The sequence below is a fragment of the Entelurus aequoreus genome, linkage group LG06 (genome assembly GCF_033978785.1).
Source record: "Entelurus aequoreus isolate RoL-2023_Sb linkage group LG06, RoL_Eaeq_v1.1, whole genome shotgun sequence".
NCBI lineage: Eukaryota > Metazoa > Chordata > Actinopteri > Syngnathiformes > Syngnathidae > Entelurus > Entelurus aequoreus.
The window spans coordinates 75877692-75905449 of record NC_084736.1 but is presented as its reverse complement, the minus strand read 5'-3'; the positions used below and the strand labels follow the sequence as shown (position 1 = coordinate 75905449).

The following is a 27758-nucleotide window of genomic DNA, read 5'->3' as shown; positions in this document are numbered from 1 at the left end:
TGTTGTCCCATTTGTAAAAATATGACTGGTGTACTCACCTTTTGTGAATGTAAAGGTCATTTAATTGTCTCTGGGGATGGGGGCCTTTCACATTTGAATCGACACGGTACCAATTCCTGGAATTGGTATCAGTACTCAGCGGTACCAATTTTCAGTACTCTTGTGTGTGTGTTCATGTGGTAATAAATGTTAATTTGTTTAATAATAAAGTCTAAAAACTTAAATACAGTCCAAACAATGACATTACATTTAACACTAAACTAGTGTTATCCCGATACTTCAATACTTTTTCGGTACTTTTCGATACTTTTCTAAATAAAGTGGGTCACAAAAAATGGCATTATTGGCTTTATTTATTTATTGGCATATGTTTCTTATTGCAATTTAGTCCTTAAATAAAATAGTGAACATACTAGACAACTTTTCTTTTAGTATGAAGTAAACAAACAAAGACTCCTAATTAGTCTGCTGACATATGCAGTAACATATTGTGTCATTTATCATTTTATTATTTTGTCAACATTATTAAGGACAAACTGTAAACATTTATTATTAATCTACTTGTTCATTTACTGTTAATATCTGCTTACTTTCTCTTTTAACATGTTCTATCTACACTTCTGTTCAAATGTAATAATCACTTATTCTTCTCTTGTTTGATACTTTACATTAGTTTTGGATGATACCACACATTTAGGTATCGATCCGATACCAAGTCGTTACAGGATCATACAATGGTCATATTCAAAGTCCTCATATGTGCAGGGACGTATTTTCTGAGTTTATAAACATAATATACATTTTTAAAAAACATAAGAAGATTTTGTGATGCTAAAAATATAGTAGTATCGACTAGATACACTCCTGTACTTGGTATCATTACAGTGGAAGTCAGGTGTAGATCCACCGATGGCGTTTGTTTACATTGTGACGCCGGTGGGCTACGGTGTGTAGTGAAGCATGTTTAGCTAGTCCTCGTCCTCCAGTGATAATGGTACTTGTAAGAAACGTACTTTATATGAGGATTAGTAATTTAGAAGTAGGGAAAACACTGCAGACTGCGGATGGAATTTAGCCACTAGATAGCGAGCCATGTCTTAAAGCAGTGGTCCCCAACATTATTGTAGCTGGGGACCGGTCAACGCTTGAAAATTTGTCCCACGGACCGTGGGGGGGTGGGGGGGGGGGATTTTTTTATTTTTTTATTTATTTTTTATTTTTTATTTTTTTCTTCCATAAAGAAATACAATCATGTGTGCTTACGGACTGTAGCCCTGCAGACTGTATTGATATATATTGATATATAATGTATATATTGTGTTTTTTATGTTGATTTATGTTTTTTTTATTTTTTTTATTTTATTTATTTTTTTCTTCGATTAAGAAATACAATCATGTGTGCTTACGGACTGTAGCCCTGCAGACTGTATTGATATATAATGTATATATTGTGTTTTTTATGTTGATTTAATTTAAAAAAAAAAAAAAAAAATTTTTTTTTTTTTTTAAATTTATTTCTTGGCCCGGTACCAATCTGTCCGCGGACCGGTACCGGGCCACTGTCTTAAAGCACCTCTTCCTGAGGGCGTTTCAGTGTTATAGCAGGGGCGGGGGGGGACCGGTACTTTTTTAGAGGCGGTAGTATAGTACCGAATATGATTCATTAGTATCGCGGTACTATACTAATACCGGTATACCGTACAACCCTACACTAAACTGATACCGATGACTGTGGTTTATAGTTATTATATTCCGGTTTCTAACACTACGGAGACTCATTTGCAAGTAAGCATTCATTTCAGCTTTGCCCTCAGTGTGTTGCTGTCGTCAGGAAGTTGACTTTGGCATTAGGTTGAATGTGTCACCATAGTCTTTTGTTGAGCCATACACACACACACACACACACACACACACACACACACACACACACACACACACGCACACAAGCCCACGCACACACACACACAAAAGCCAATGCCACATATAGATTGCAGTCCAGTGGGAAATATTTATCGATTAGTCAATATATCGATTTATACTTCTCCAAGTCAACAGAAGCCTCAGGAAGTCACCCTGTGTGGGGTACGTGTATTGACGTGTAAGGTCAGTCATAGATTGTATCGACTTGACAGTGTTCGCAAATTAGCTTTGTTCCACGTTTGATAATAAAGAAATGCTAACGCTCCCTGAATGTGTGGCGGCGGTTTAATTTTCTCACATGGACAATAAATTGCAATCTTCATTTAAAGGCCTACTGAAATGAATTTTTAAAAATTGAAATGGGGATAGCAGATCCATTCTATGTGTCATACTTGATCATTTCGCGATATTGCCATATTTTTGCTGAAAGGATTTAGTAGAGAACATCGACGATAAAGTTCGCAACTTTTGGTCGCTGATTAAAAAAAGCCTTGCCTGTACCGGAAGTAGCGTGACGTCACAGGTTGAAAGGCTCCTCACATTTCCCCATTGTTTACACCAGCAGCGAGAGCGATTCGGACAGAGAAAGCGACGATTACCCCATTAATTTGAGCCAGGATGAAAGATTCGTGGATGAGGAACGTGAGAGTGAAGGACTAGAGTGCAGTGCAGGACGCATCTTTTTTCGCTCTGACCGTAACTTAGGTACAAGCTGGCTCATTGGATTCCACACTTTCTCCTTTTTCTATTGTGGATCACGGATTTGTATTTTAAACCACCTCGGATACTATATCCTCTTGAAAATGAGAGTCGAGAATGCGAAATGGACATTCACAGTGACTTTTATCTCCACGACAATACATCGGCGAAGCACTTTAGCTACGGAGCTAACGTGATAGCATCGGGCTTAACTGCAGATGGAAACAAAAGAAATAAACCCCTGACTGGAAGGATAGACAGAAGATCAACAATACTATTAAACCATGGACATGTAACTACACGGTTAATGCTTTCCAGCCTGGCGAAGCTTAACAATGCTGTTGCTAACGACGCCATTGAAGCTAACTCAGCAACGGGACCTCACAGAGCTATGCTAAAAACATTAGCTATCCACCTACGCCAGCCAGCCCTCATCTGCTCATCAACACCCGTGCTCACCTGCGTTCCAGCGATCGACGGAGCGACGAAGCACTTCACCCGATCATCAATGCGGTCGGCGGCTAGCGTCGGATAGCGCGTCTGCTATCCAAGTCAAAGTCCTCCTGGTTGTGTTGCTGCAGCCAGCCGCTAATACACCGATCCCACCTACAGCTTTCTTCTTTGCAGTCTTCATTGTTCATTAAACAAATTGCAAAAGATTCACCAACACAGATGTCCAGAAAACTGTGGAATTTTGAGATGAAAACAGAGCTTTTTGTATTGTGTCCGAATACTTCCGTTTCAACCATTGACATCACGCGCAAACGTCATCATACATAGACGTTTTCACCCGGAAGTTTAGCGGGAAATTTAAAATTGCACTTTATAAGTTAAACCGGCCGTATTGGCATGTGTTGCAATGTTAAGATTTCATCATTGATATATAAACTATCAGACTGCATGGTCGGTAGTAGTGGCTTTCAGTAGGTCTTTAATAGTTTTCAGTTTGGACACAAAACAAAAAAAAGCTACTTTCCATTTTTATAGTCTTTGAATCAGATTGTATCACATTGTTGTAGATGAGCTAAATATCGTGGAATGCAATCAGAACTAGAGATGTCCGATAATGGCTTTTTTGCCGATATTACGATATTGTCCAACTCTTAATTACCGATTCCGATACCAACCGATACCGATATATACAGTCGTGGAATTAACACATTATTATGCCTAATTTTGTTGTGATGCCCCGCTGGATGCATTAAACAATGTAACAAGGTTTTCCAAAATAAATCAACTCAAGTTATAGAAAAAAAAATGCCAACATGGCACTGCCATATTTATTATTGAAGTCACAAAGTGCATTATTTTTTTTAACACGCCTCCGGATCATGTGTTTGTTATGTTCTGTTAGTTTTGGACTCTTTTAGTTCCTGTTTGACGCCTGGGGTTGTTTTAGTTACCGTGGCGACTTATGATTTTCACCTGCCTCTGGTGTTCGGGACGCTCACCTGCTTCTAATCAGAGGACTATTTAAGCCTGCCTTTAGGGCTGCAACAACTAATCGATTAAATCGATTAAAATCGATTATTAAAATAGTTGCCGATTAATTTAGTCATCGATTCGTTGGATCTATGCTATGCGCATGCGCAGAGTTTTTTAAATTTTTAAATTTATTTTATTTATTATAATTATTTTATTTTATTTTTTCAAATAAACCTTTATTTATAAACTGCAACATGTACAAACAGCTGAGAAACAATAATCTAAATAAGTATGGTGCCAGTATGCTGTTTTTTAGAAATAAAATCCTTGATAGGATAGAAATGTAGTTTGTCTCTTTTATCCGATTATTAATCGATTAATCGAAGTAATAATCGACAGATTAATCGATTATCAAATTAATCGTTAGTTGCAGCCCTACCTGCCTTTGCGTCACGAGTTGTTCCATGCCATAGTTATGCTAGTTGTTTGCCTCATGCCTGGACTACGTAAGTCTCGTTTATTTCATGCCACAGTTTGATAAGTCCTCTATGTCCATAGCTCATGCTAAGTGTTAGCGTCGATGTTTCCTGCGTTAAGTTTTTTGTTCTTTAGCCTCTCGTGCGAACGGCACGCTTTCCTTTTGTTTGGTTCCCGTCTTCTGTGACGTGTAGGATTAATTGATTAATAAATATGTTCCTACCTGCAAGTCCTGTCCGGAATAGTCCGTTTGCATCCTGGGAGAACAAACCTAAACCCGTCGTGACAAAAACAGCAGCTTGGAATTTGGGACATGCTCTCCTTGAGAGAGCATGAGGAGGTTGAGGTGGGCGGGGCTTATAGCGGGGTTGGTGTATATTGTAGCGTCTCGGAAGAGTTAGTGCTGCAAGGGGTTCTGGGTATTTGTTCTGTTGTGTTTATGTTGTGTTACGGTGCGGATGTTCTCCCGAAATTTGTTTGTCATTCTTGTTTGGTGTGGGTTCACAGTGTGGCGCATATTTGTAACAGTGTTAAAGTTGTTTATTTTAATTTTTATTTTTTTTTGGTCCTGTCCAGCTTCTCGGGCAAATCATATAGTTGATGTAGATGCCCATATCGGCTGTTCAGATTTACTTTACAAAAAAGTGTAGGATACTTCTCTTGTTGCCTTATTTGTATTTGACTTTATTAAATGTATTTATATTATCATTTGGTGTAAAGTTGTTTATACGGCCACCCTCAGTGTGACCTGTATGGCTGTTGACCAAGTATGCCTTGCGTTATCATTAAACCAGTTAAAAGATCATACAACGTGTCAGCATTTCTTGACTATTTCGTGCAAAGACCATTGTTAAACCTGTCCAACGCTACATTATTATGTGAATGGACCGGCACGCTGTTTATATTGAGGAAAAGCGGACGCCTGGACAGCATACGGCTGTTAAGGGGTGAAGGTTTCAGGTGAGAGAGGACGTTAAAGGCAGTGCCTTTAAGGCACACCCCCAATATTGTTGTCCGGGTGGAAATCGGGAGAAATTTGGGAGAATGGTTGCCCCGGGAGATTTTCGGGAGGGGCACTGAAATTCGTGAGTCTCCCGGGAAAATCGGGAGGGTTGGCAAGTATGGTGTGACCTGTATGGCTGTTGACCAAGTATGGTAAAATGTTTTTGCCAATATCCGCTATTCCGATATTGTCCAACTCTTAATTACCGATTCCGATATCAACCGATACCGATATATACAGTCGTGGAATTAACACATTATTATGCCTAATTTTGTTGTGATGCCCCGCTGGATGCATTAAACAATGTAACAAGGTTTTCCAAAATAAATCAACTCAAGTTATGGAAAAAAATGCCAACATGGCACTGCCATATTTATTATTGAAGTCACAAAGTGCATTATTTTTTATTTAACATGCCTCAAAACAGCAACTTGGAATTTGGGACATGCTCTCCCTGAGAGAGCATGAGGAGGTTGAGGTGGGCGGGGTTGAGGTGGGGGGGGGGAGGTAGAGGGTAGCGGGGGGTGTATATTGTAGCGTCCCGGAAGAGTTAGTGCTGCAAGGGGTTCTGGGTATTTGTTGTGTTGTGTTTATGTTGTGTTACGGTGCGGATGTTCTCCCGAAATGTGTTTGTCATTCTTGTTTGGTGTGGGTTCACAGTGTGGCGCATATTTGTAACAGTGTTAAAGTTGTTCATACGGGCACCCTCAGTGTGACCTGTATGGCTGTTGACCATGTATGCCTTGCGTTATCATTAAACCAGTTAAAAGATCATACAATGTGTCAGCATTTTCTGACATTTTCGTGCAAAGACCATTGTTAAACCTGTCCAACGCTACATTATTATGTGAATGGACCGGCACGCTGTTTATATTGAGGAAAAGCGGACGCCTGGACAGCATACGGCTGTTAAAAGGTGAAGGTTTCAGGTGAGAGAGGACGTTAAAGGCAGTGCCTTTAAGGCACACCCCCAATATTGTTGTCCGGGTGGAAATCGGGAGAAATTCGGGAGGGTTGGCAAGTATGGTGTGACCTGTATGGCTGTTGACCAAGTATGGTAAAATGTTTTTGCCAATATCCGCTATTCCGATAATGTCCAACTCTTAATTACCGATTCCGATATCAACCGATACCGATATATACAGTCGTGGAATTAATTAACACATTATTATGCCTAATTTTGTTGTGATGCCCAGCTGGATGCATTAAACAATGTAACAAGGTTTTCCAAAATAAATCAACTCAAGTTATGGAAAAAAATGCCAACATGGCACTGCCATATTTATTATTGAAGTCACAAAGTGCATTATTTTTTTTTAACATGCCTCAAAACAGCAGCTTGGAATTTGGGACATGCTCTCCCTGAGAGAGCATGAGGAGGTTGAGGTGGGCGGGGTTGAGGTGGGGGGGGGGGGGTAGAGGGTAGCGGGGGGTGTATATTGTAGCGTCCCGGAAGAGTTAGTGCTGCAAGGGGTTCTGGGTATTTGTTGTGTTGTGTTTATGTTGTGTTACGGTGCGGATGTTCTCCCGAAATGTGTTTGTCATTCTTGTTTGGTGTGGGTTCACAGTGTGGCGCATATTTGTAACAGTGTTAAAGTTGTTTATACGGCCACCCTCAGTGTGACCTGTATGGCTGTTGACCAAGTATGCATGGCATTCACTTGTGTGTGTTAAAAGCCGTAGATATTATGTGACTGGGCCGGCACGCAAAGGCAGTGCCTTTAAGGTTTATTGGCGTTATGTACTTCTCCCTACGTCCGTGTACCACTCCGTACAGCGGCGTTTTAAAAAGTCCGAATTTTTACTTTTTGAAACCGATACCGATAATTTCCGATATCACATTTTAAAGCATTTATCGGCCGATAATATCGGCAGTCGGATATTATGGGACATCTCTAATCAGAACCATGGGAAATGATACTAATACTAAATATGAGTTGTTACCTCAACAAGCAGATGGAGTCCATATTGAATTTTTGCAACAAAAAGAAAAAGCATCCTTCCTTCCAAGGCAAACGACACATATCTCATGTTTTACGTTTCTTATTTTTATGTGGCATCCTGCATCACTTTGAGCTCCAAGGCCATTTTCTGACGTTTAACAGGCCAGATAGAGGTCTATCTTATTAAAGCCAAAAAGCTTCTTGCTTCCTTGTCTTTGTTTTGCAGCCAGAAGCCACTAAGCTATCCCCTCACACATTGACCTACGGACTTAAGGACTGAAGTCCCTCTTTCCTCTCCCCTCCGCCACAATGACAGCTTGCTCTCCCATGGGGACATTCATCAATTATGGCTGGATGTTTGACTGGCAGAGGCTTAATGACAGGAGCTCTGTATTGACCCGACTGCCACACACTAAAAATTGGGTCCCACATGCCCTTTTTAAAACCTGTCAAATGATTAAAGAGAAACTCCTCTTTTTTTTTTACGGCAAATTGAATTCATTTTTAAACGGGAAAGTCTTTATGATGTTATAAGCGTGTACTGTACACCTGTTTTCAAACGATTCCCCAAAAACTAAACGTCTCGGATTTGAGAGGAATATATCGTGAACAAATTCAAATGAAAAAGAGGCTGAATGGAAGTGTATGTGTACATCAATATCAATATCGCAACAAGGGTTGTACTTTATACTGGTATTGGTACAGTACCACGATACTAATGAATCATATTCGGTACTATACCGCCTCTAAAAAGTACCTGTACCCTACCCCCTGCCCCCCCAGTCGTCGTCAGGTCATCAATCAATCAGTCAATCAATGTTTATTTACAAACCCCGTTTCCATATGAGTTGGGAAATTGTGTTAGATGTAAATATAAACGGAATACAATGATTTGCAAATCCTTTTCAACCCATATTCAGTTGAATATGCTACAAAGACAACATATTTGATGTTCAAACTCATAAACTTTATTTTTTTTTTGCAAATAACAATTAACTTTAGAATTTCATGGCTGCAACACGTGCCAAAGTAGTTGTGAAAGGGCATGTTCACCATTGTGTTACATGGCCTTTCCTTTTAACAACACTCAGTAAAGGTTTGGGAACTGAGGAGACACATTTTTGAAGCTTCTCAGGTGGAATTCTTTCCCATTCTTGCTTGATGTACAGCTTAAGTTGTTCAACAGTCCGGGGGTCTCCCTTGTGCTATTTTAGGCTTTGTAATGCGCCACACATTTTCAATGGGAGACAGGTCTGGACTACAGGCAGGCCAGTCTAGTACCCGCACTCTTTTACTATGAAGCCACGTTGATGTAACACGTGGCTTGGCATTGTCTTGCTGAAATAAGCAGGGGCGTCCATGGTAACGTTGCTTGGATGGCAACATATGTTGCTCCAAAACCTGTATGTACCTTTCAGCATTAATGGTGCCTTCACAGATGTGTAAGTTACCCATGTCTTGGGCACTAATACACCCCCATACCATCACAGATGCTGGCTTTTCAACTTTGCGCCTATAACAATCCGGATGGTTCCTTTCCTCTTTGGTCCGGAGGACACGACGTCCACAGTTTCCAAAAACAATTTCAAATGTGGACTCGTCAGACCACAGAACACTTTTCCACTTCGTATCAGTCCATCTTAGAGGAGCTCGGGCCCAGCGAAGCCGACGGCGTTTCTGGGTGTTGTTGATAAACGGTTTTCGCCTTGCATAGGAGAGTTTTAACTTGCACTTACAGATGTAGCAACCAACTGTAGTTACTGACAGTGGGTTTCTGAAGTGTTCCTGAGCCCATGTGGTGATATCCTTTACACACTGATGTCGCTTGTTGATGCGGTACAGCCTGAGGGATCGAAGGTCACGGGCTTAGCTGCTTACGTGCAGTGATTTCTCCAGATTCTCTGAACCCTTTGATGATATTACGGAGCGTAGATGGTGAAATCCCTAAATTCCTTGCAATAGCTGGTTGAGAAAGGTTTTTCTTAAACTGTTCAACAATTTGCTCACACATTTGTTGACAAAGTGGTGACCCTCGCCCCATCCTTGTTTGTGAATGACTGAGCATTTCATGGAATCTACTTTTATACCCAATCATGGCACCCACCTGTTCCCAATTAGCCTGCACACCTGTGGGATGTTCCAAATAAGTGTTTGATGAGCATTCCTCAACTTTATCAGTATTTATTGCCACCTTTCCCAACTTCTTTGTCACGTGTTGCTGGCATTAAATTCTAAAGTTAATGATTATTTGCACAAAAAAAAAAAAGTTTATCAGTTTGAACATCAAATATGTTGTCTTTGTAGCATATTCAACTGAATATGGGTTGAAAATGATTTGCAAATCATTGTATTCCGTTTATATTTACATCTAACACAATTTCCCAACTCATATGGAAACGGGGTTTGTAGATCTAACATAATAGTGAGAGTCCAGTCCATAGTGGGAGACCATCTCGAGTGGAGACGGGGTCAGCAGCACAGAAATGTCCCCAACCAATGCACAGGCGAGCGATCCACACATTTGCCAGCGAGCAAGAAAGCGAGAACTTCTTAAGCATCTTCTTTTCGCAGAGAATTAAGTTGTGCATTTGCTCCTGCAGGCTCCAAAAGGGAAACAAAATATGTACAAAACTATAGGATGCATCCCAGACTTAAAATTACTTTAATATCAAAGTACTCATAAAATCCACTTAAAGTCACTTTTCCCAGGATGTTACATTTGGTAAGATTGGGGCCACAGGAATCAAGTGTTGGTTAGCAGGCTTCTGAAAGACTCTAATCTTTAGGGCGGCTCATCCCGAGATGGACTGTAATAACCAAGAGAAACGTCTAAAGTCTTGTCGTCTTATCCTTTGGTGTCTTCAGTTACTCTACAGTTAACGGCCCGAATCATGTGAATTTCACGCATTCTTAACATAGAATGCTTGTAGCAGTAATGCATGAACATTACAAGTCTGCCTTTTCCCTTAACTTACAATTGATCACCAATGAAAATCACACATTTGACATATTTGACTGTGTTTAGCTTACCAACATAATTATTATAAACAACATACTACAGTGGTCCTGTTTACGTCAACAACCCGTTTATGTCGACCAACTCATCAAGTCTTGGTCCGCGGTGTTCTTTTTATGACTTAAAAAGTATGGATGTAACTAGAGATGTCCGATAATGGCTTTTTTGCCGATGTTCCGATATTGTCCAACTCTTAATTACCGATTCCGATATCAACCGAAACCGTTATATACAGTGGTGGAATTAACACATTATTATGCCTAATTTTGTTGTGATGCCCCTCTGGATGCATTAAAGCAGGGGTCACCAACCTTTTTGAAACCAAGAGCTAATTCTTGGGTAGTGATTAATGCGAAGGGCTACCAGTTTGATACACACTTAAATTAATTGCCAGAAATAGCCAATTTGCTCAATTTACCTTTAACTCTATGTTATTATTAATAATTACTGATATTTACACTTAATTGAACGGTTTAAAAGAGGAGAAAACACGAAAAAAATGACAATTACATTTTGAAACATAGTTTATCTTCAATTTCGACTCTTTAAAATTCAAAATTCAACCGAAAAAAAAGAAGAGAAAAACTTAAAAAAAGAATTTATGGAACATCATTAGTAATTTTTCCTGATTAAGATTAATTTTAGAATTTTGATGACATGTTTTAAATAGGTTAAAATCCAATCTACACTTTGTTAGAATACATAACAAATTGGACCAAGCTATATTTCTAACAAAGACAAATCATTATTTCTTCTAGATTTTACAGAACAAAAATTTTAAAAGGAATTCAAAAGACTTTGAAATAAGATTTAAATTTGATTCTACAGATTTTCTAGATTTGCCAGAATAATTTTTTTGAATTTTAATCATAATAAGTTTGAAGAAATATTTCACAAATATTCTTCGTCGAAAAAACACAAGCTAAAATGAAGAATTAAATTAAAATGTATTTATTATTCTTTACAATAAAAAAAATAAATTTACTTGAACATTGATTTAAATTGTCAGGAAAGAAGAGGAAGGAATTTAAAAGGTAAAAAGGTATATGTGTTTAAAAATCCTAAAATAATTTTTTTTGTATTTTTTTTCTAAAATTGTCTTTCTGAAAGTTATAAGAAGCAAAGTAAAAACAATTATGAATTTATTTAAACAAGTGAAGACCAAGTCTTTAAAATATTTTCTTGGATTTTCAAATTCTATTTGAGTTTTGTCTCTCTTAGAATTAAAAATGTCGGGCAAAGCGAGACCAGCTTGCTAGTAAATAAATAAAATGTAAAAAATAGAGGCAGCTCACTGGTAAGTGCTGCTATTTGAGCTATTTTTAGAACAGGCCGGCGGGCTACTCATTTGGTCCTTACGGGCTACCTTTGTTTAACCTTGTTAAACAATGTAACAAGGTTTTCCAAAAAAAATCAACTCAAGTTACGGAAAAAAATGCCAACATGGCACTGCCATATTTATTATTGCAGTCACAAAGTGCATTATTTTTTATTTAACATGCCTCAAAACAGCAGCTTGGAATTTGGGACATGCTCTCCCTGAGAGAGCATGAGGAGGTTGAGGTGGGCGGGGTTGGGTTGGGGGGTGTATATTGTAGCGTCCCGGAAGATTTAGTGCTGCAAGGGGTTCTGGGTATTTGTTATGTTTAGGGATGTCCGATAATGGCTTTTTGCCGATATCCTATATTCCGATATTGTCCAACTCTTAATTACCGATACCGATATCAACCGATACTGATATATACAGTCGTGGAATTAACACATTATCATGCCTAATTTGGACAACCAGGTATGGTGAAGATAAGGTCCTTTTTAAAAATAATAATAAAATAAAGTAAGATAAATAAATTAAAAACATTTTCTTGAATAAAAAAGAAAGTAAAACAATATAAAAACAGTTACATAGAAACTAGTAATTAATGAAAATGGGTAAAATTAACTGTTAAAGGTTAGTACTAGGGATGTCCGATAATGGCTTTTTGCCGATATCCGATATTCCGATATTGTCCAACTCTTTAATTACAGATACCGATATCAACCGATACCGATATCAACCGATATATGCAGTCGTGGAATTAACACATTATTATGCCTAATTTGGACAACCAGGTATGGTGAAGATAAGGTACTTTTTAAAAAAAATTAGTACAATAAGATAAATAAATTAAAAACATTTTCTTGAATAAAAAAGAAAGTAAAACAATATAAAAACAGTTAGATAGAAACTAGTAATTAATGAAAATGAGTCAAATTAACTGTTAAAGGTTAGTACTATTAGTGGACCAGCAGCACGCACAATCATGTGTGCTTACGGACTGTATCCCTTGCAGACTGTATTGATATATATTGATATATAATGTAGGAACCAGAATATTAATAAGAGAAAGAAACAACCCTTTTGTGTGAATGAGTGTAAATGGGGGAGGGAGGTTTTTTGGGTTGGTGCACTAATTGTAAGTGTATCTTGTGTTTTTTATGTTGATTGATTTAATTAAAAAAAATAAAAACAAAGATACCGATAATAAAAAAAACGATACCAATAATTTCCGATATTACATTTTAAAGCATTTATCGGGCGAACAATAGTTCTGTTGTGTTTATGTTGTGTTACGGTGCGGATGTTCTCCCGAAACGTGTTTGTCATTCTTGTTTGGTATGGGTTCACAGTGTGGCGCATATTTTTAACAGTGTTAAAGTTGTTTATACGTCCACCCTCAGTGTGACCTGTATGGCTGTTGACCAAGTATGCTTGCATTCACTTGTGTGTGTGACAAGCCGTAGATATTATGTGACCGGGCCGGCACGCAAAGGCAGTGCCTTTAAGGTTTATTGCCGCTCTGTACTTCTCCCTACGTCCGTGTACACAGCGGCGTTTTAAAAAGTCATACATTTTACTTTTTGAAACCGATACCGATCATTTCCGATATTACATTTTAAAGCATTTATCGGCCGATAATATCGGCAGTCCGATATTATCAGACATCTCTAGATGTAACGGTATCAAACCTCACAGTATTAAGGCCCTGCTATGATATTATTGTGGTATATGTCTCCACCCCTCCGAAAAAAGACTTAAACATGTTATAGTGTGTAAAATGAAGTGTCAGGAATGTTTAGGGTGAACACATCTACTGTAGTTGAACAGAAACATAAAGTTAAACTGTTCTAGCCATATTTGTTCCTACAAACGTGTGTTTTAAGTGCAAAGAACAGTGAAGGGACATCCACTGTTTCAAACAAATATAATAAAACAACTTGCAGTCGTTAAAGTAACAATGTAAACAACCAGTGTCACGCAGTATTGTTCACTTAAGTGTCTCTCAACTTTTACGTTCTGACTTACGGTGTCCTCCACAGTGGACATGTTTATATCAGTCTGGAATATGTTGCTTCTCAAAAAATTTAACAACGATGAACTTTTAATAATGTAAACACCTCACAAACTGATGTTTGGCTGAGCTGGCTTTAAATATCTTCTCTGATTGACAGTTTGAGTTTATTGTTATATACTGTGTGTATATATATATATATATATATATATATATATATATATATATATATATATATATATATATATATATAGTTGTTATTAGAGATGTCCGATAATATCGGCAGACCGATAAATGCGTTAAAATGTAATATCGGAAATTATCGGTATCGTTTTTTTATTATCAGTATCGTTTTTTTTTAGGTTTTTTTTTAGTTTTTTTTTTATTAAATCAACATAAAAAACACAAGATACACTTACAATTAGTGCACCAACCCAAAAAGCCTCCCTCCCCCATTCACACTCATTCACACAAAAGGGTTGTTTCTTTCTGTTATTAATATTCTGGTTCCTACATTATATATCAATATATATCAATACAGTCTGCAGGGATACAGTCCGTAAGCACACATGATTGTGCGTGCTGCTGGTCCACTAATAATACTAACCTTTAACAGTTAATTTTACAAATTTTCATTAATTACTAGTTTCTATGTAACGGTTTTTATATTGTTTTACTTTCTTTTTTATTCAAGAAAATGTTTTTAATTTATTTATCTTATTTTATTTTATTCATTTTTTAAAAAGTACCTTATCTTCACCATACCTTTTTGTCCAAATTAGGCATAATAATGTGTTAATTCCACGACTGTATATACCGGTTGATATCGGTATCGGTAATTAAAGAGTTGGACAATATCGGCATATCGGATATCGGCAAAAAGCCATTATCGGACATCCCTAGTTGTTATATATTGTATATATGATACAAACATATAATATATCAGTATATATCATATACTGTACACATATTATGTAAATATTACATATGTTATATTTTATATTGCTACTACGGTACATTTTTAGTCTATTTTATACCTGCATTGTCCTTTCCATCCTTACACTTTCCAACCTTTGTAACTGAGCTACTGTGTGGAACAATTTCCCTTGTGGATCCTTAAAGTTTGTCCAATGTCTAATGTAAGCTGCCTTGCTGCAGCCGACATCCAAAAAAACAAGGGTGGATGGATTTAGGATTTATTAAGTACTTTTTCAGTTTCCTCATATTTCTCACGTTGCACATATTTGGGGTGATTATCTCTGTGCTCCGCACCGTGACTCCGCTCTGTGTCGCCTTGGAAACGCTCGAGACGAAGGTTGCGCTTTATTGCGTAGACCTTTTGCCAAAGACGCAATGTTTTCACCAAGGGTTTGTTTGTCTGTTTTTTGATAGCAACACAACTCAAATAGTTATGGAAATATTTTGATTGCATTTTTCAAGAAATATTCATAAAAACATTTCTCTCATTGACCACAACCACACCTCACTTTCTGCTTACGACCAGAGGATTCTGAAGATGTCGTTTATTTTCAGACCCGGCCAACGCTAAAGCGCCCAAAAAAAAATCTACACACTGAGTTTTTGTTTGATATCGTCAGGCATCACTGTATTATTGTGAAGACTTTGAAACAGAAATACCGCGGTATCAACAAAACTGTTACACACCTACTAAAAAGTGCCCGTATAAGTCATATATATGTGTATATTGTAGCGTCCCGGAAGAGTTAGTGCTGCAAGGGGTTCTGGGTATTTGTTGTGTTGTGTTTATGTTGTGTTACGGTGCGGATGTTCTCCCGAAATGTGTTTGTCATTCTTGTTTGGTGTGGGTTCACAGTGTGGCGCATATTTGTAACAGTGTTAAAGTTGTTTATACGGACACCCTCAGTGTGACCTGTATGGCTGTTGACCAAGTATGCTTTGCATTCACTTATGTGTGTGAAAAGCCGTAGATATTATGTGCCTTTAAGGTTTATTGGCGCTCTGTACTTCTCCCTACATCCGTGTACACAGCGGCGTTTTAAAAAGTCATAAATTTTACTTTTTGATACCGATAATTTCCGATATTACATTTTAAAGCATTTATCGGCCGATATTATCAGACATCTCTATTCGCCACACCGAGTGTGTGTGTGACAATCATTGGTACTTTAATTTTACCTTAACTTTATTTTCCTCATAGTCAAAACATACAAGGAAAATACTGCAGCAGGTCTGTTAAATAATACGATTAATGAAAACCGATGGAAAAAATGCACAAATGGAGGAAAACAAAGCTTGCATCGCTTAAAAATCCTTTATTATGGCTTATACTCCTGACGTGTCTGGCAAAAGTCCCAAGTAAATGTGCAAGCAATGACTCATTTTTAGTATATATGTCCGATATTGTCCAACTCTTAATTACCGATTCCGATATCAACCGATACCGATATATACGGTCGTGGAATGAACACATTATTATGCCTAATTTTGTTATGATGCCCCGCTGGATGCATTAAACAATGTAACTTTACCATGAATTGATTAACGTGGACCCCGACTTAAACAAGTCGAAAAACGTATTCGGGTGTTACCATTTAGTGGTCAATTGTACGGAATATGTACTGTACTGTGCAATCTACTAATACAAGTTTCAGTCAATCAATCAAAAACAAGGTTTTCCAAAATAAGAGAACAACTTCAACTCCAGTTATGGGAAAAAATGCCAACATGGCACTGCCATATTTATTATTGAAGTCACAAAGTGCATTATTTTTTTTTAACATGCCTCAAAACAGCAGCTTAGAATTTGGGACATGCTCTCCCTGAGATAATCCTAATACCCACTACAACTATGGGAAATACTATACTTTTTACTATTTATTTTAATTTTGTTAAACATGCCTCAAGATGACAGCTACAAAAACAATGAAGGCACACAGCTTCAGTCCAGAGTATACTAGATTAGAGCATACTTGCCAACCTTGAGACCTCCGAATTCGAGAGATGGGGGGTTGGTGGTAGTGGGGGGTGTATATTGTAGCGTCCCGGAAGAGTTAGTGCTGCAAGGGGTTCCGGGTATTTGTTCTGTCGTGTTACGGTGCGGATTTTCTCCCGAAATGTGTTTGTCATTCTTGTTTGGTGTGGGTTCACAGTGTGGCGCATGTTTGTAACAGTGTTAAAGTTGTTTATACGTCCACCCTCAGTGTGACCTGTATGGCTGTTGCATAAAGCCGTAGATATTAACTGACTGGGCCGGCACGTAAAGGAAGTGCCTTTAAGGTTTATTGGCGCTCTGTACTTCTCCCTACGTCCGTGTACACAGCGGCGTTTTAAAAAGTCATAAATTTTGCTTTTTGAAACCCGATACCGATATTTTCTGATATTACATTTTAAAGCATTTATCGGCCGATAATATCGGCAGTCCGATATTATCGGACATCCCTAATTTTTAGTTATGTTACCAACCACTTATGTCGGTGTAAGTCAGCCAGTAGAGATGCGCGGTTTGCGGACACAGCCGCGGAGTCCGCGGATAATCCGCGGGTCGGGCGGACGCATGACGAAAAAAATAGATTTGAAATAGATTCGGGCGGGTGGCGGTTGAACCAGTTCGGAAATATATATACATAGTTAAATGTTACCCACATACGCAAAACGAGCAGCACTCTTTGAAACAGGCAATTATTCATCAGGCACTGCTGCAGCTGTCACGCCAAATTTATTCCTCCCTACAAAAACCTTCCCCCCCCCATTTACTTCCGGGGCTGCGTCCAATAAAGTCACAAAGTTGCCGGGGGTCCTTAACCGGCACGCGACTGTCCTGTTTCGCGCCTGTACAAAAAAAACAACAATAATCGATTTCATCAGATTCCAGCAGCTGTCAAAGACGAAGTATCCTTCCAGCGACGGGCAGTCAAAGCCGAAGTGCTATCGATCGCTGTCAATGACGTAAGAGGAAACATGACCACGGAACATACTTGCCAACCTTGAGACCTCCAATATCGGGAGGTGGGGGCGGGGGGGCGTGGTTGGGGGCGTGGTTATTTACAGCTAGAATTCACCAACTCGAGTATTTCATATATATTTCATATATATATATATATGTGTGTATGAAATACTTGACTTTCAGTGAATTCTAGCTATATATATATATATATTTTTTAATTTTATTTATATATAAAAAAAAACAACAACTTTAATTTCAGTGTTCCAGTGGCTATCCATTAGATGGCAGTATTGTCCTGTTTAACTTTTCCGTTCATGATGAGTATATCATTTCGGCCGCCATGTCTGTAATTTCCTCGTTCTTTTTTTTATTTTTATTTTTATTATTATTTCTTCGGTCAATCGTCAACAAAATAAACAAACAGTTGTACATTCATAGATTGAAAATGAAAATGTTGCAGACCGAAAGGGTTTAGGCTGAAGTTGAACACTTATTGCGCCTAACCCTATAAACAATGTCAAAGTACAAGATGAACTTCCGAAAATTATGAAGTGTCTTTTGTACAAAATGAACATCCGAAAATTATTAAATGTCCTTTCTACAACATTTTATAAATACACATTATATACAACATAAACACAGTTCAATTATATACACAGTAAAGGCATGTGAAATATCCTTGCACACTTGTTAAACCTTTGTACCAATTTATATACTATATGCAAACAATTACACTTCCATTATTATTTATATCCCACATTTAGTATTTTAATTAACATTGATCATAGTATTAACTACTGTGTTGATTCAAGAGTGATATATTTTTTCAAGACATTGGTCTTAAAGTGTTTTTTAAATGTGTCTTCTGCTTCGTCTCCTTGTTGTGTGCGCAGTTGTGCACTCTATAAAAGCCCTAGATGTTATGACGTCATTGGGCAGGCAAGCTGTTTATATTGTGGGAAAGCGGACGTGAGAACAGGCTGTCCCCACTCAGTCTCAGGTCCGCATTGAGCTGGAGGGGGCGTGGCCTCCAGCTCCGGCTGAATACCGGGAGTTTGTCGGGAGAAAATCTCTGCCGGGAGGTTGTCGGGAGAGGCGCTGAATATCGGGATTCTCCCGCTAAAAACGGGAGGGTTGGCAAGTATGCCACGGAAGTAAATGGGGTGGGGGGGGGTTGTAGGGGGAAGAAATTTGGCGTGACACAGCACACCACAACACAACAGAAGAAGAAGAAAATAATAAAAAGATGGCAACGCCGGCAGCAAACGTGGTACGCGACAAACTAAAAAAGGGAATACTAAAGACCAGGGAAAAACAATAACAATAATAGTCAACACTTTCTTAATGGAAATGACAATAATGTTAAATAATGATAAATAATGTTATCACGCATTAATATCTCTTAGCCTCTAATGCAGGGGTGGGCAATTAATTTTTACCGGGGGCCGCATGAGCAACCCGAGCACTGCTGGAGGGCCACATCGACAATATTTCAATTAAATTTTGCTCAATATTATTTTTGATGTATACCGTAAGATAAATAATAATAATAATTAATAAAAATAGTAATACTTCAACATAGTGTGTGTAACAGCATTCCATGACTAATATAAATAAATTAACATTAATAATAAATGACAGTAAAATAAGCACACGTATGACTGAGGAGTCATAGTGTAACTTTGTGTGGTGTTTGAGTTGTCCGACTTTTTGTGTGGCCATAAACGCACCAGTGGTTTAGTGGTATGCGTGTTGGTGACAGATGACAAGTTGGTTTTGGCCTGGTTTGTACGGCAGAAAATGACTAGTTTTTCGAGATAGAAGTGTTTTACTCATGTTTTTGGTGTGGTTATGTCCGAATATAAACAGTTTTGCTCAATAAAGTGATCGATATAATTCCTGTCCTCGAAGCATCTCGATAGACGTTACAATAATTGAACGGTGTTCAATTGAACGGTGTTGACGAACACCGTTAGGGCCGCTTGTTGTCACTGTCACTCAAAGTTGCATTGCAAAATTACATAGAATAAATGTGTTTATTTTGTTTAAAATTCAGATGGGATTTGATTTGGTGCGCGGCATATATTTGCTGTGCGCAGCGGACGCTTGAGCAGTGCGCAATTGCGCAGGCGCGCACCTTAGAGGGAACGTTGCTTGGCAGTCCATGTCTTGTTGAAAACACGCCATTCCTCATCAACTTTTCTCTTTTTAGCGTCTCGGGTGTAAACCGTGCATCACTTGTCGCTGCATGTGCACCTTCACTCGCAGGTTACACACGGACACACTCCCATAAATAATACTTTTCAAAATAAAAGCAGCACAGTTGTATTGCGCGCACGACATAGATGTTTTTTCAACTTTATTTTGTAATTTGTGATTGCAGCTGTTCACAATCACGCACACGCATACGTCCACACGGAAGTAATACAAATAATGATCTTCAAAACAAAAGCAGCACCGTTGTATTGCACACTCGACATAGATACTTTTTTAAATGTATTTTGTAATTTATAATTGGCCTCACGCGGGCCGGACACGGACGCACAAAGGGCCGGATGCGGCCCGCGGGCCGCAGAATGCCCAGGTCTGCTCTAATGCGTGGCCAAGAGATATGAATGCGTGGCACGCATTGAATGTCTCTGCTGCATTGGATCAGTCTCCTTTCTTTAACAGGCAAAAGCTTTCTAACCTCACTAATGCCTTGCATCGTCTATATTAGATATATAACAACGGGCGGGTGGCGGGCGGTTGCGGTTTTGATAAAATGTTAGTTCGGGTGGATGACGACTTTTGTGATGCGGTTGCGGATGAAATAATTGCCTATCCACGCATCTCTATCAGCCAGTCTTAGGGGTGTCGACATAAACAATATTGTTCCTCTGTAACAGTGTTTTTCAACCTTTTTTGAGCCAAGGCACATTTTTTGAGTTGAAAAAATGCGGAGGCACACCACCAGCAGAAATCATTAAAAAACAAAACTCAGTTGACAGTAAAAAGTCGTTGTCGCAATTGTTGGATATGAATTTAAACCATAACCAAGAATGCATCACTATAGCTCTTGTCTCAAAGTAGGTGTACTGTCCCCACCTGTCACATCACACCCTGACTTATTTGGAGTTTTTTGCTGTTTTCCTGTGTTTACTGTTTTAGTTCTTGTCTTGCGCTCCTATTTTGGTGGCTTTTTCTCTTTTTTTTGGTATTTTCCTGTAGCAGTTTCATGTCTTCCTTTGAGTGATATTCCCCGCATCTACTTTGTTTTAGCAATCGAGAATATTTCAGTTGTTTTTATCCTTCTTTGTGGGGACATTGTTGATTGTCATGTCATGTCCGGATGTACATTGTGGACGCCGTCTTTGCTCCACAGTAAGTCTTTGCTGTCGTCCAGCATTCTGTTTTTGTTTACTTTGTAGCCAGTTCAGTATTAGTTTCGTTCTGTATAGCCTTCCCTAAGCTTCAATTACTTTTCTTAGCGGCACTCACCTTTTGTTTATTTTTGGTTTAAGCATTACACACTTTTTTACCTGCACACTGCCTCCCGCTGTTTCCGACATCTACAAAGCAATTAGCTACCGGCTGCCACCTACTGATATGGAAGAGTATTACACGGTTACTCTGCCGAGCTCTAGACAGCACCGACACTCAACAACAACAACACAATTTTCAGACTATAATTACTGGTTTGCAAAAAATATTTGTAACCCAAATAGATGGATGGAGGTGAAATGACATAATCTCCCACGGCACACCAGTCTGTATCTCACGGCACACTAGTGTGCCACGGCACAGTGGTTGAAAAACACTGCTCTGTAAAACCTACTGTCTCACAAACCACATTGTCTTGTGTTACCAATAACTCTTTTAGCCAGACTTGTGTGAACAGTGGAAAGTTTCTCGTCAAACACGATCTGATTTGTTTGAATTTCTGAACTAACTTGTAATTATCCGTAATATTATCAGCTGGTATTAGAAGCTGTCAAGTTATCACTCGGCCTTCCGCCCGGGTGCAGCTGGGATAGTCTCCCAAGCGGTAGAAAAATTGGATGGATACAACAGTTGTTACAAGCCTCGGAGAACCCATTTGTCAAGTTGTAAAAGTGATTACTAGAATGTAACGCGGTTGTGAAAATCCAGCCCTCCTAAGTTGCTCTGTGACTCGTCATTCCAGGGACTTGAACTGGTAGCCCTTCAATTAACAGCCGCGACCGGCCGTCTTGCCACCGTCCCACGAGAACACCGGGGTGGACGTTTCATCCTGTCCTTTTCCACCCTTTTTCCATGTGTGATGATTTATTAAATTGCTTTTAAGTAAGACTGCCCATTAATTAAAACACAGTCATTTTTAATTTCCGCGCATGGTATATCAATTCCGAGTGCTAATTTGAATCCCCGGCCTGCACTCTTCTATTGAAGTCCAGCATTTACAGGGAAAACTCCTCATCAATTTTATAATTAATCTCTGCTAAAAGGCAAAATAAGGTGAACGTACAGCCTGCATGTTTGTTTACTCAACGCTTAGTATAGGAGAGTAGACTTTAAAATCGGCTTTCTCTACACTTTGCAGAAAGAGCTAGGAATTGGATGACTAATCGATAATATTGGATTTGTGGATGGCGTGCAGTGCAGCAAAGTCCAGCATGAATGCAAGGCTGGTGATGAAGGGCTGCTACACAGACAGAGGATCAGACATCTTGCCCGGGTGGAGCTCTCATTTCCCCATAACTTAGTAAACCCACGCCAAGACCACAATTATGAAGTCACTTTTGCCAGGTTGCTAAGTTGTGGTTACACTGCAAAAAGTCAGTGTTCAAAAACAAGAAAAAAACAAAAACAAAATGAGGGGTATTTTATTTGAACTAAGCAAAATTATCTGCCAATAGAACAAGAAAATTCGGCTTGTCAAGACTTTCCAAAACAAGTAAAATTAGCTAACTTCAATGAACCCAAAAATACCTTAAAATAAGTATATTCTCACTAATAACAAGTGCACTTTTCTTGGTAGAAAAAAAAGAGACCTTTTTGCTCAATATGCTAAAATATTCTTAAATGAAGCAAATGCTAGTGCATTTCTCAAAACCAGCAAACTTATACTAAAAACTAATTTATTGTTCTTAATGGAAAGGCAACGAGGCAAGCGCTTGTTACTCTCGGGGTCTCCTAGCCGCTCAGGCAAATCATATGGTCTAAAAATGCATTTTTCCATCGATAACATGACATCATCGCACCAAGTGTGTGCTCTTTCAGTCAATTAGTGCGCATATATACAGCCCGGCCCCCGGCCAGAATGCTTTTAATTGGAATTTGGAATTTCTGTTCAAAATTGTTAGAAATGTCACATGTTAAAACCCTCCTTAAGACCTACCTCTTCTCGCTGGCCTTTGACCCGAGCTGAGTCCGCCCACTAGGCCACCATTTCTAGTCCCCCCCCCCCTCCCACCCCTTCGCTTTAGTTGTATTTTTCAATTTGTAGCACTTTTATTTATTTTTATTTTTTTTATTCTGCAAATTTTTTAAAACTTTTTATTCGACCCCTTTTACCGTATTGCATTTGCATTATCTTGTTTAGCACACTCATTGTTTATGTTCTTTGTTTGTTTTTTTTGTTTTGCTTAGTTTTTGTTGTTGTTTGTTTTTTGTTTTTTTTGTTTTTTTTGTTTGCTCCATGCTTTTTTAACCTGTAAAGCACTTTGGTGCAATCTAAAAAGTTGTTGAAAATGTGCTATATAAATAAAGTTGACTTGACTTGACTTGACTTGACTTGACTTGACTAAATATTAACTGTCAGTTTACTGTATTGTGCCAACTGTATTACTATATGAGTACGTATTACACATCTGCGAAGGCACCATTAATGCTGAAAGGTACATACAGGTTTTGGAACAACATATGCTGCCATCTAAGCGCCGTCTTTTTCATGGACGCCCCTGCTTATTTCAGCAAGACAATGCCAAGCCACATTCAGCACGTGTTACAACGGCGTGGCTTCGTAAAAAAAAGAGTGCGGGTACTTTCCTGGCCCGCCTGCAGTCCAGACCTGTCTCCCATCGAAAATGTGTGGCGCGTTATGAAGCCTAAAATACGACAACAGAGACCCCCGGACTGTTGAACGACTGAAGCTCTACATAAAACAAGAATGGGAAAGAATTCCACTTTCAAAGCTTCAATAATTAGTTTCCTCAGTTCCCAATCGTTTGAGTGTTGTTAAAAGAAAAGGTGATGTAACACAGTGGTGAACATGCCTTTTCCCAACTACTTTGGCACGTGTTGCAGCCATGAAATTCTAAGTTAATTATTATTTGCAAAAAAAAAATAAAGTTTATGAGTTTGAACATCAAATATGTTGTCTTTGTAGTGCATTCAACTGAATATGGGTTGAAAAGGATTTGCAAATCATTGTATTCCGTTTATATTTACATCTAACACAATTTCCCAACTCATATGGAAACGGGGTTGGTAGTTTCCAGCATGTTTTACTCAATATAGGTCATCAAATCTCAGCAACAAGCTGGATTATCTTACTGAGATCATTTAGGAACAAAACCCTTCAAACAAGTAAAACACTAACATAAAATCTGCTTAGTGAGAAGAATTATCTTATCAGACAGAAAATAAGCAAATGTCACCCTTATTTGAGATATTCAATCTTACTTAGATTTCAGTTTTTGCAGTGTATGAAGTAACTTTGCCAGGTTGCTAAGTTGTGGTTAGTTGCTGGAAAATATCGAGGATCTGTTTTAGAATCGATATATAAAGATAAGGAAATAGATCTGATGACGCATTATCTTGCTTTAATTTGGTCCGAGAACAGTCCAAGCTTTATTTCTTCATAAGGGTATTTGTCAGGTTATTGGGTTTCTCCACGTGACTCCTCCCCTCACTGGCGCTCGCTCCATTGCTGTTGCAAGTCTATTGATTATTTCAAATACTGATTATCTAAAAGGCCTTGTGTTATGCAGGCATTGGATTTATTCCCTTTAATTATTTATGGGTAGAGTCTGCCCTGTAAGTATTAGTGCTTCAAGATAATCATTATTATGCTAGTTATATTCATTATGTTTTCCAGTTATATATTTTATATATATCCACACTGTTTTTACCTGGTGAGTGTCGGCAGGCTAAATTGTCTTTCTTCCTCTCACAATTGCGCTTGTCCTTTTTTGTCTGTTTTGCAGAGGGAGCTCAACTCTGTAGCATCTGAGCTGGCGGGTCGACAAGAAGAGAGTGAAGATTCCCATCGGCATCTGGTAGACCTGAGTAGGGAGTTCAGGAGGAATGTACCGGAGGTGAGCTTTGAATCACTCCAGACACACACACACACACACACACACACACACACACACACACACGCTCTTGAGTCATTTTTCAGTGCCACTTTGTACAGGGAATTAAGCATTTCTTAAATAACAATTGCATTATTAAGCATACACTATAATACAGTGTTTCCCATAAACTACCAAGATACCTGTGGCGGTGGGGGCGTGGCCATGGGCGTGGTCACCATGACATCATCGAGTAATTTGCATAATATACCACAATGATTTGATTTTCTCTAAAAAGGCTCAAAAAATGTATACCGTATTTCCTTGAATAGCCGCAGGGGCGTTAATTAATTTAAAACCTCCTGTCACTCCTGCGTTTACCGGAAACCGGCGGGATGGCCGTGCATGCGGTAATTATTTTAAAACCTCTTCTCACTCCGGCGTTTACCAAAAGGAATCCATAAAATTTAGGCGTGCGCTTTGAGTGTGATGTAAGCATACCATCATGAAAAGCACATTTAATTAAAAAAAACGTTATTATGGTCTTACCTGTACTTATAAATGGAGTCCATTTGCAGCTCCTTCTGACCAAAAGCATCGATAACTTGTTTATAGAAGTCTTCCTTATTTTCTTTCTTCAGTTTTAAAAGTCTCTGTTTCGATGGAGATATTCCTTTAATTATTACCTCCTGCTTCGATTGAAAGTCCAGTTTAGAAAACTGTTTTATTTTAGATACCGTATGTAATCCTCCATGTTAAAAGTTCAGGCAGAGGAAAAAAAAAAAATCTCTTGCTGCGTGTGTTCACTTCTTCTGCAGTACCGGAAGTCGCAAGAAGGATCACTAGCGCGGCAGCGCCCTCTACCACCAGGAGGCGGGAGTCATTTAATGACTTATACAGTATTTCACACACGCAGCTACGGTATATTAATAAAACATAGCTGCTTACTGTTCTCTTTAGCATACTGTACCGGTATTCAATAGCTTGGACCTTAAATCCTACTGAAAAGCTCTTTATCTTTTTTCCTTTGTGCGATTGTAAACTACTGAAAGCAGCTTCCTCCATTTTGAAAATGAGGACAGATGCGTCACTCGTGACGTAACGAATTTGACCCGGTGGAAGTTCTAGCCATATGCTAAATATTTTGCGAAACGAGTTTGACCCGGCGAAAATTATAGACATGCGATAATAAAATTAATATTTTGCGAAACGAATTTGATTCAGCTTCAATAATAAACCGGCGATAAGGCCAAGCATGCGTTAATTATTTTGAGAAACGAGTTTGACCCGGCAGTAATTCTAGACGTGCGAATACTATATTCCCTGCGCCAATTCAAGGAAATACGGTACTTACTAATTAATAACAGTTTTGTTTTAAACGTCCATCCATCCATCCATTTTACAATATAATTACAACACTTTATGTACATATTTATATACAGATTTGAGCAATAAGTTATTCACTGAAATATATTTATTAATTGTGGTTCTTACAAAAAATATATCTTATAAAATATATAAGCTAAAATGTCTCAAAGCTCTGCCCCTTTAATTAGTGCATACTAAATAATTTAACTTTAGCCTACTACTACAACCATATTATTTACCAGCAACATAAAGTGAAACAGAGGCAGAGGTGTCCTGCCACAGTCAGTAACAAATAAACAGAAAACAGTAGTGGTGGTAGATAGACACAGAGCTTCATCAAACATCTGATCCACTGAACAAAGAGCTCCAAAAATCTTGAACTTTAGACTGCCATCAGTTTTACTCCCTACACTTAACCATGTGTTTCCTACTGCCTGCAGACTTTGCACCCTTTGTTATATACACATGTTGTGTTTCTAATATAAATACATTTAATAAAGTCAAATACAAATAAGGCAACAAGAGAAGTATCCTACAATTCTCTTTTGTAAAGTAAATCTGAACAGCCGATACATCAACTATATGATTTGCCTGAGAAGCTGGAAAGGACAAAAAAAAAAAATATATATATTTTTTATTTTTTATTTTGTAAATTTTATTTAATTTTTTAAATGTTATTTAATTTTTTAAATTTTATTTGTGGTGGACGTAATTCTTTCGTGGCGGGCCGCCACAAAAAAATGAATGTGTGGGAAACCCTGTATTAACACTTACCAATACTTGGAAGCAATCAGGTCATAAACTGTAACCTTTCTACTCTACTGCTGTGTTTCAACCAGGCCGGACTGAGCACTGACATGTACTGTACATTAGTGCTGTCCCGATACCAATATTTTGGTACGAAAATGTATTCCGATACTTTTCGGTAAATTTGAGTACTTCTCGTCGTCGTCACTGTAAGGTTCAAACACTGATGACATCTATTAAACAGGACAAGAAGCAAAGAATTAAACAGAGACAGAATTCCATTTGGCTTAATTTGAGGAGAGACGCCTGGACACTGTACCCATGTACAGTGTCTCGGCACGCTCTGGCGAAAGATTGTACGCCTCCTCCCTGACCACATGGCAACAGTTGCTTCCAAAGGTAAAAAGAGGTCGTAAAAGAGTTAAAAAAAAGCGGTGCCTGGATGAGAGTCTGGTCCTGCTTCCTCTTCGCTTTTGTAGTTCTTTGGTCAGACAATATCTTTCTGTTGATTACAATACATGAAAGAAACAGAAACACCTTCATGTTGCTTCCCCCCTTACACAGTGGAGTTTTACAAGCCTTCTTCTTGGTAGGTTTCAAAGACAGCTTTCGGTCTTTTCGTCGGGAACTCATTTCAACTCAAAGTTTTT

General features: G+C 38.5%; 1 protein-coding gene across 1 annotated transcript in view; it reads left to right on the top strand.

The window, feature by feature from the left end:
* cux2b (cut-like homeobox 2b) overlaps positions 1-27758 on the top strand; it is a 350620-nt gene that overhangs the window by 127329 nt on the left and 195533 nt on the right. The window contains exon 2 of the mRNA XM_062051807.1: positions 24907-25017. Within this exon, the coding sequence (XP_061907791.1) occupies positions 24907-25017 (111 nt within the window). The remainder of the gene's footprint in view (positions 1-24906; positions 25018-27758) is intronic.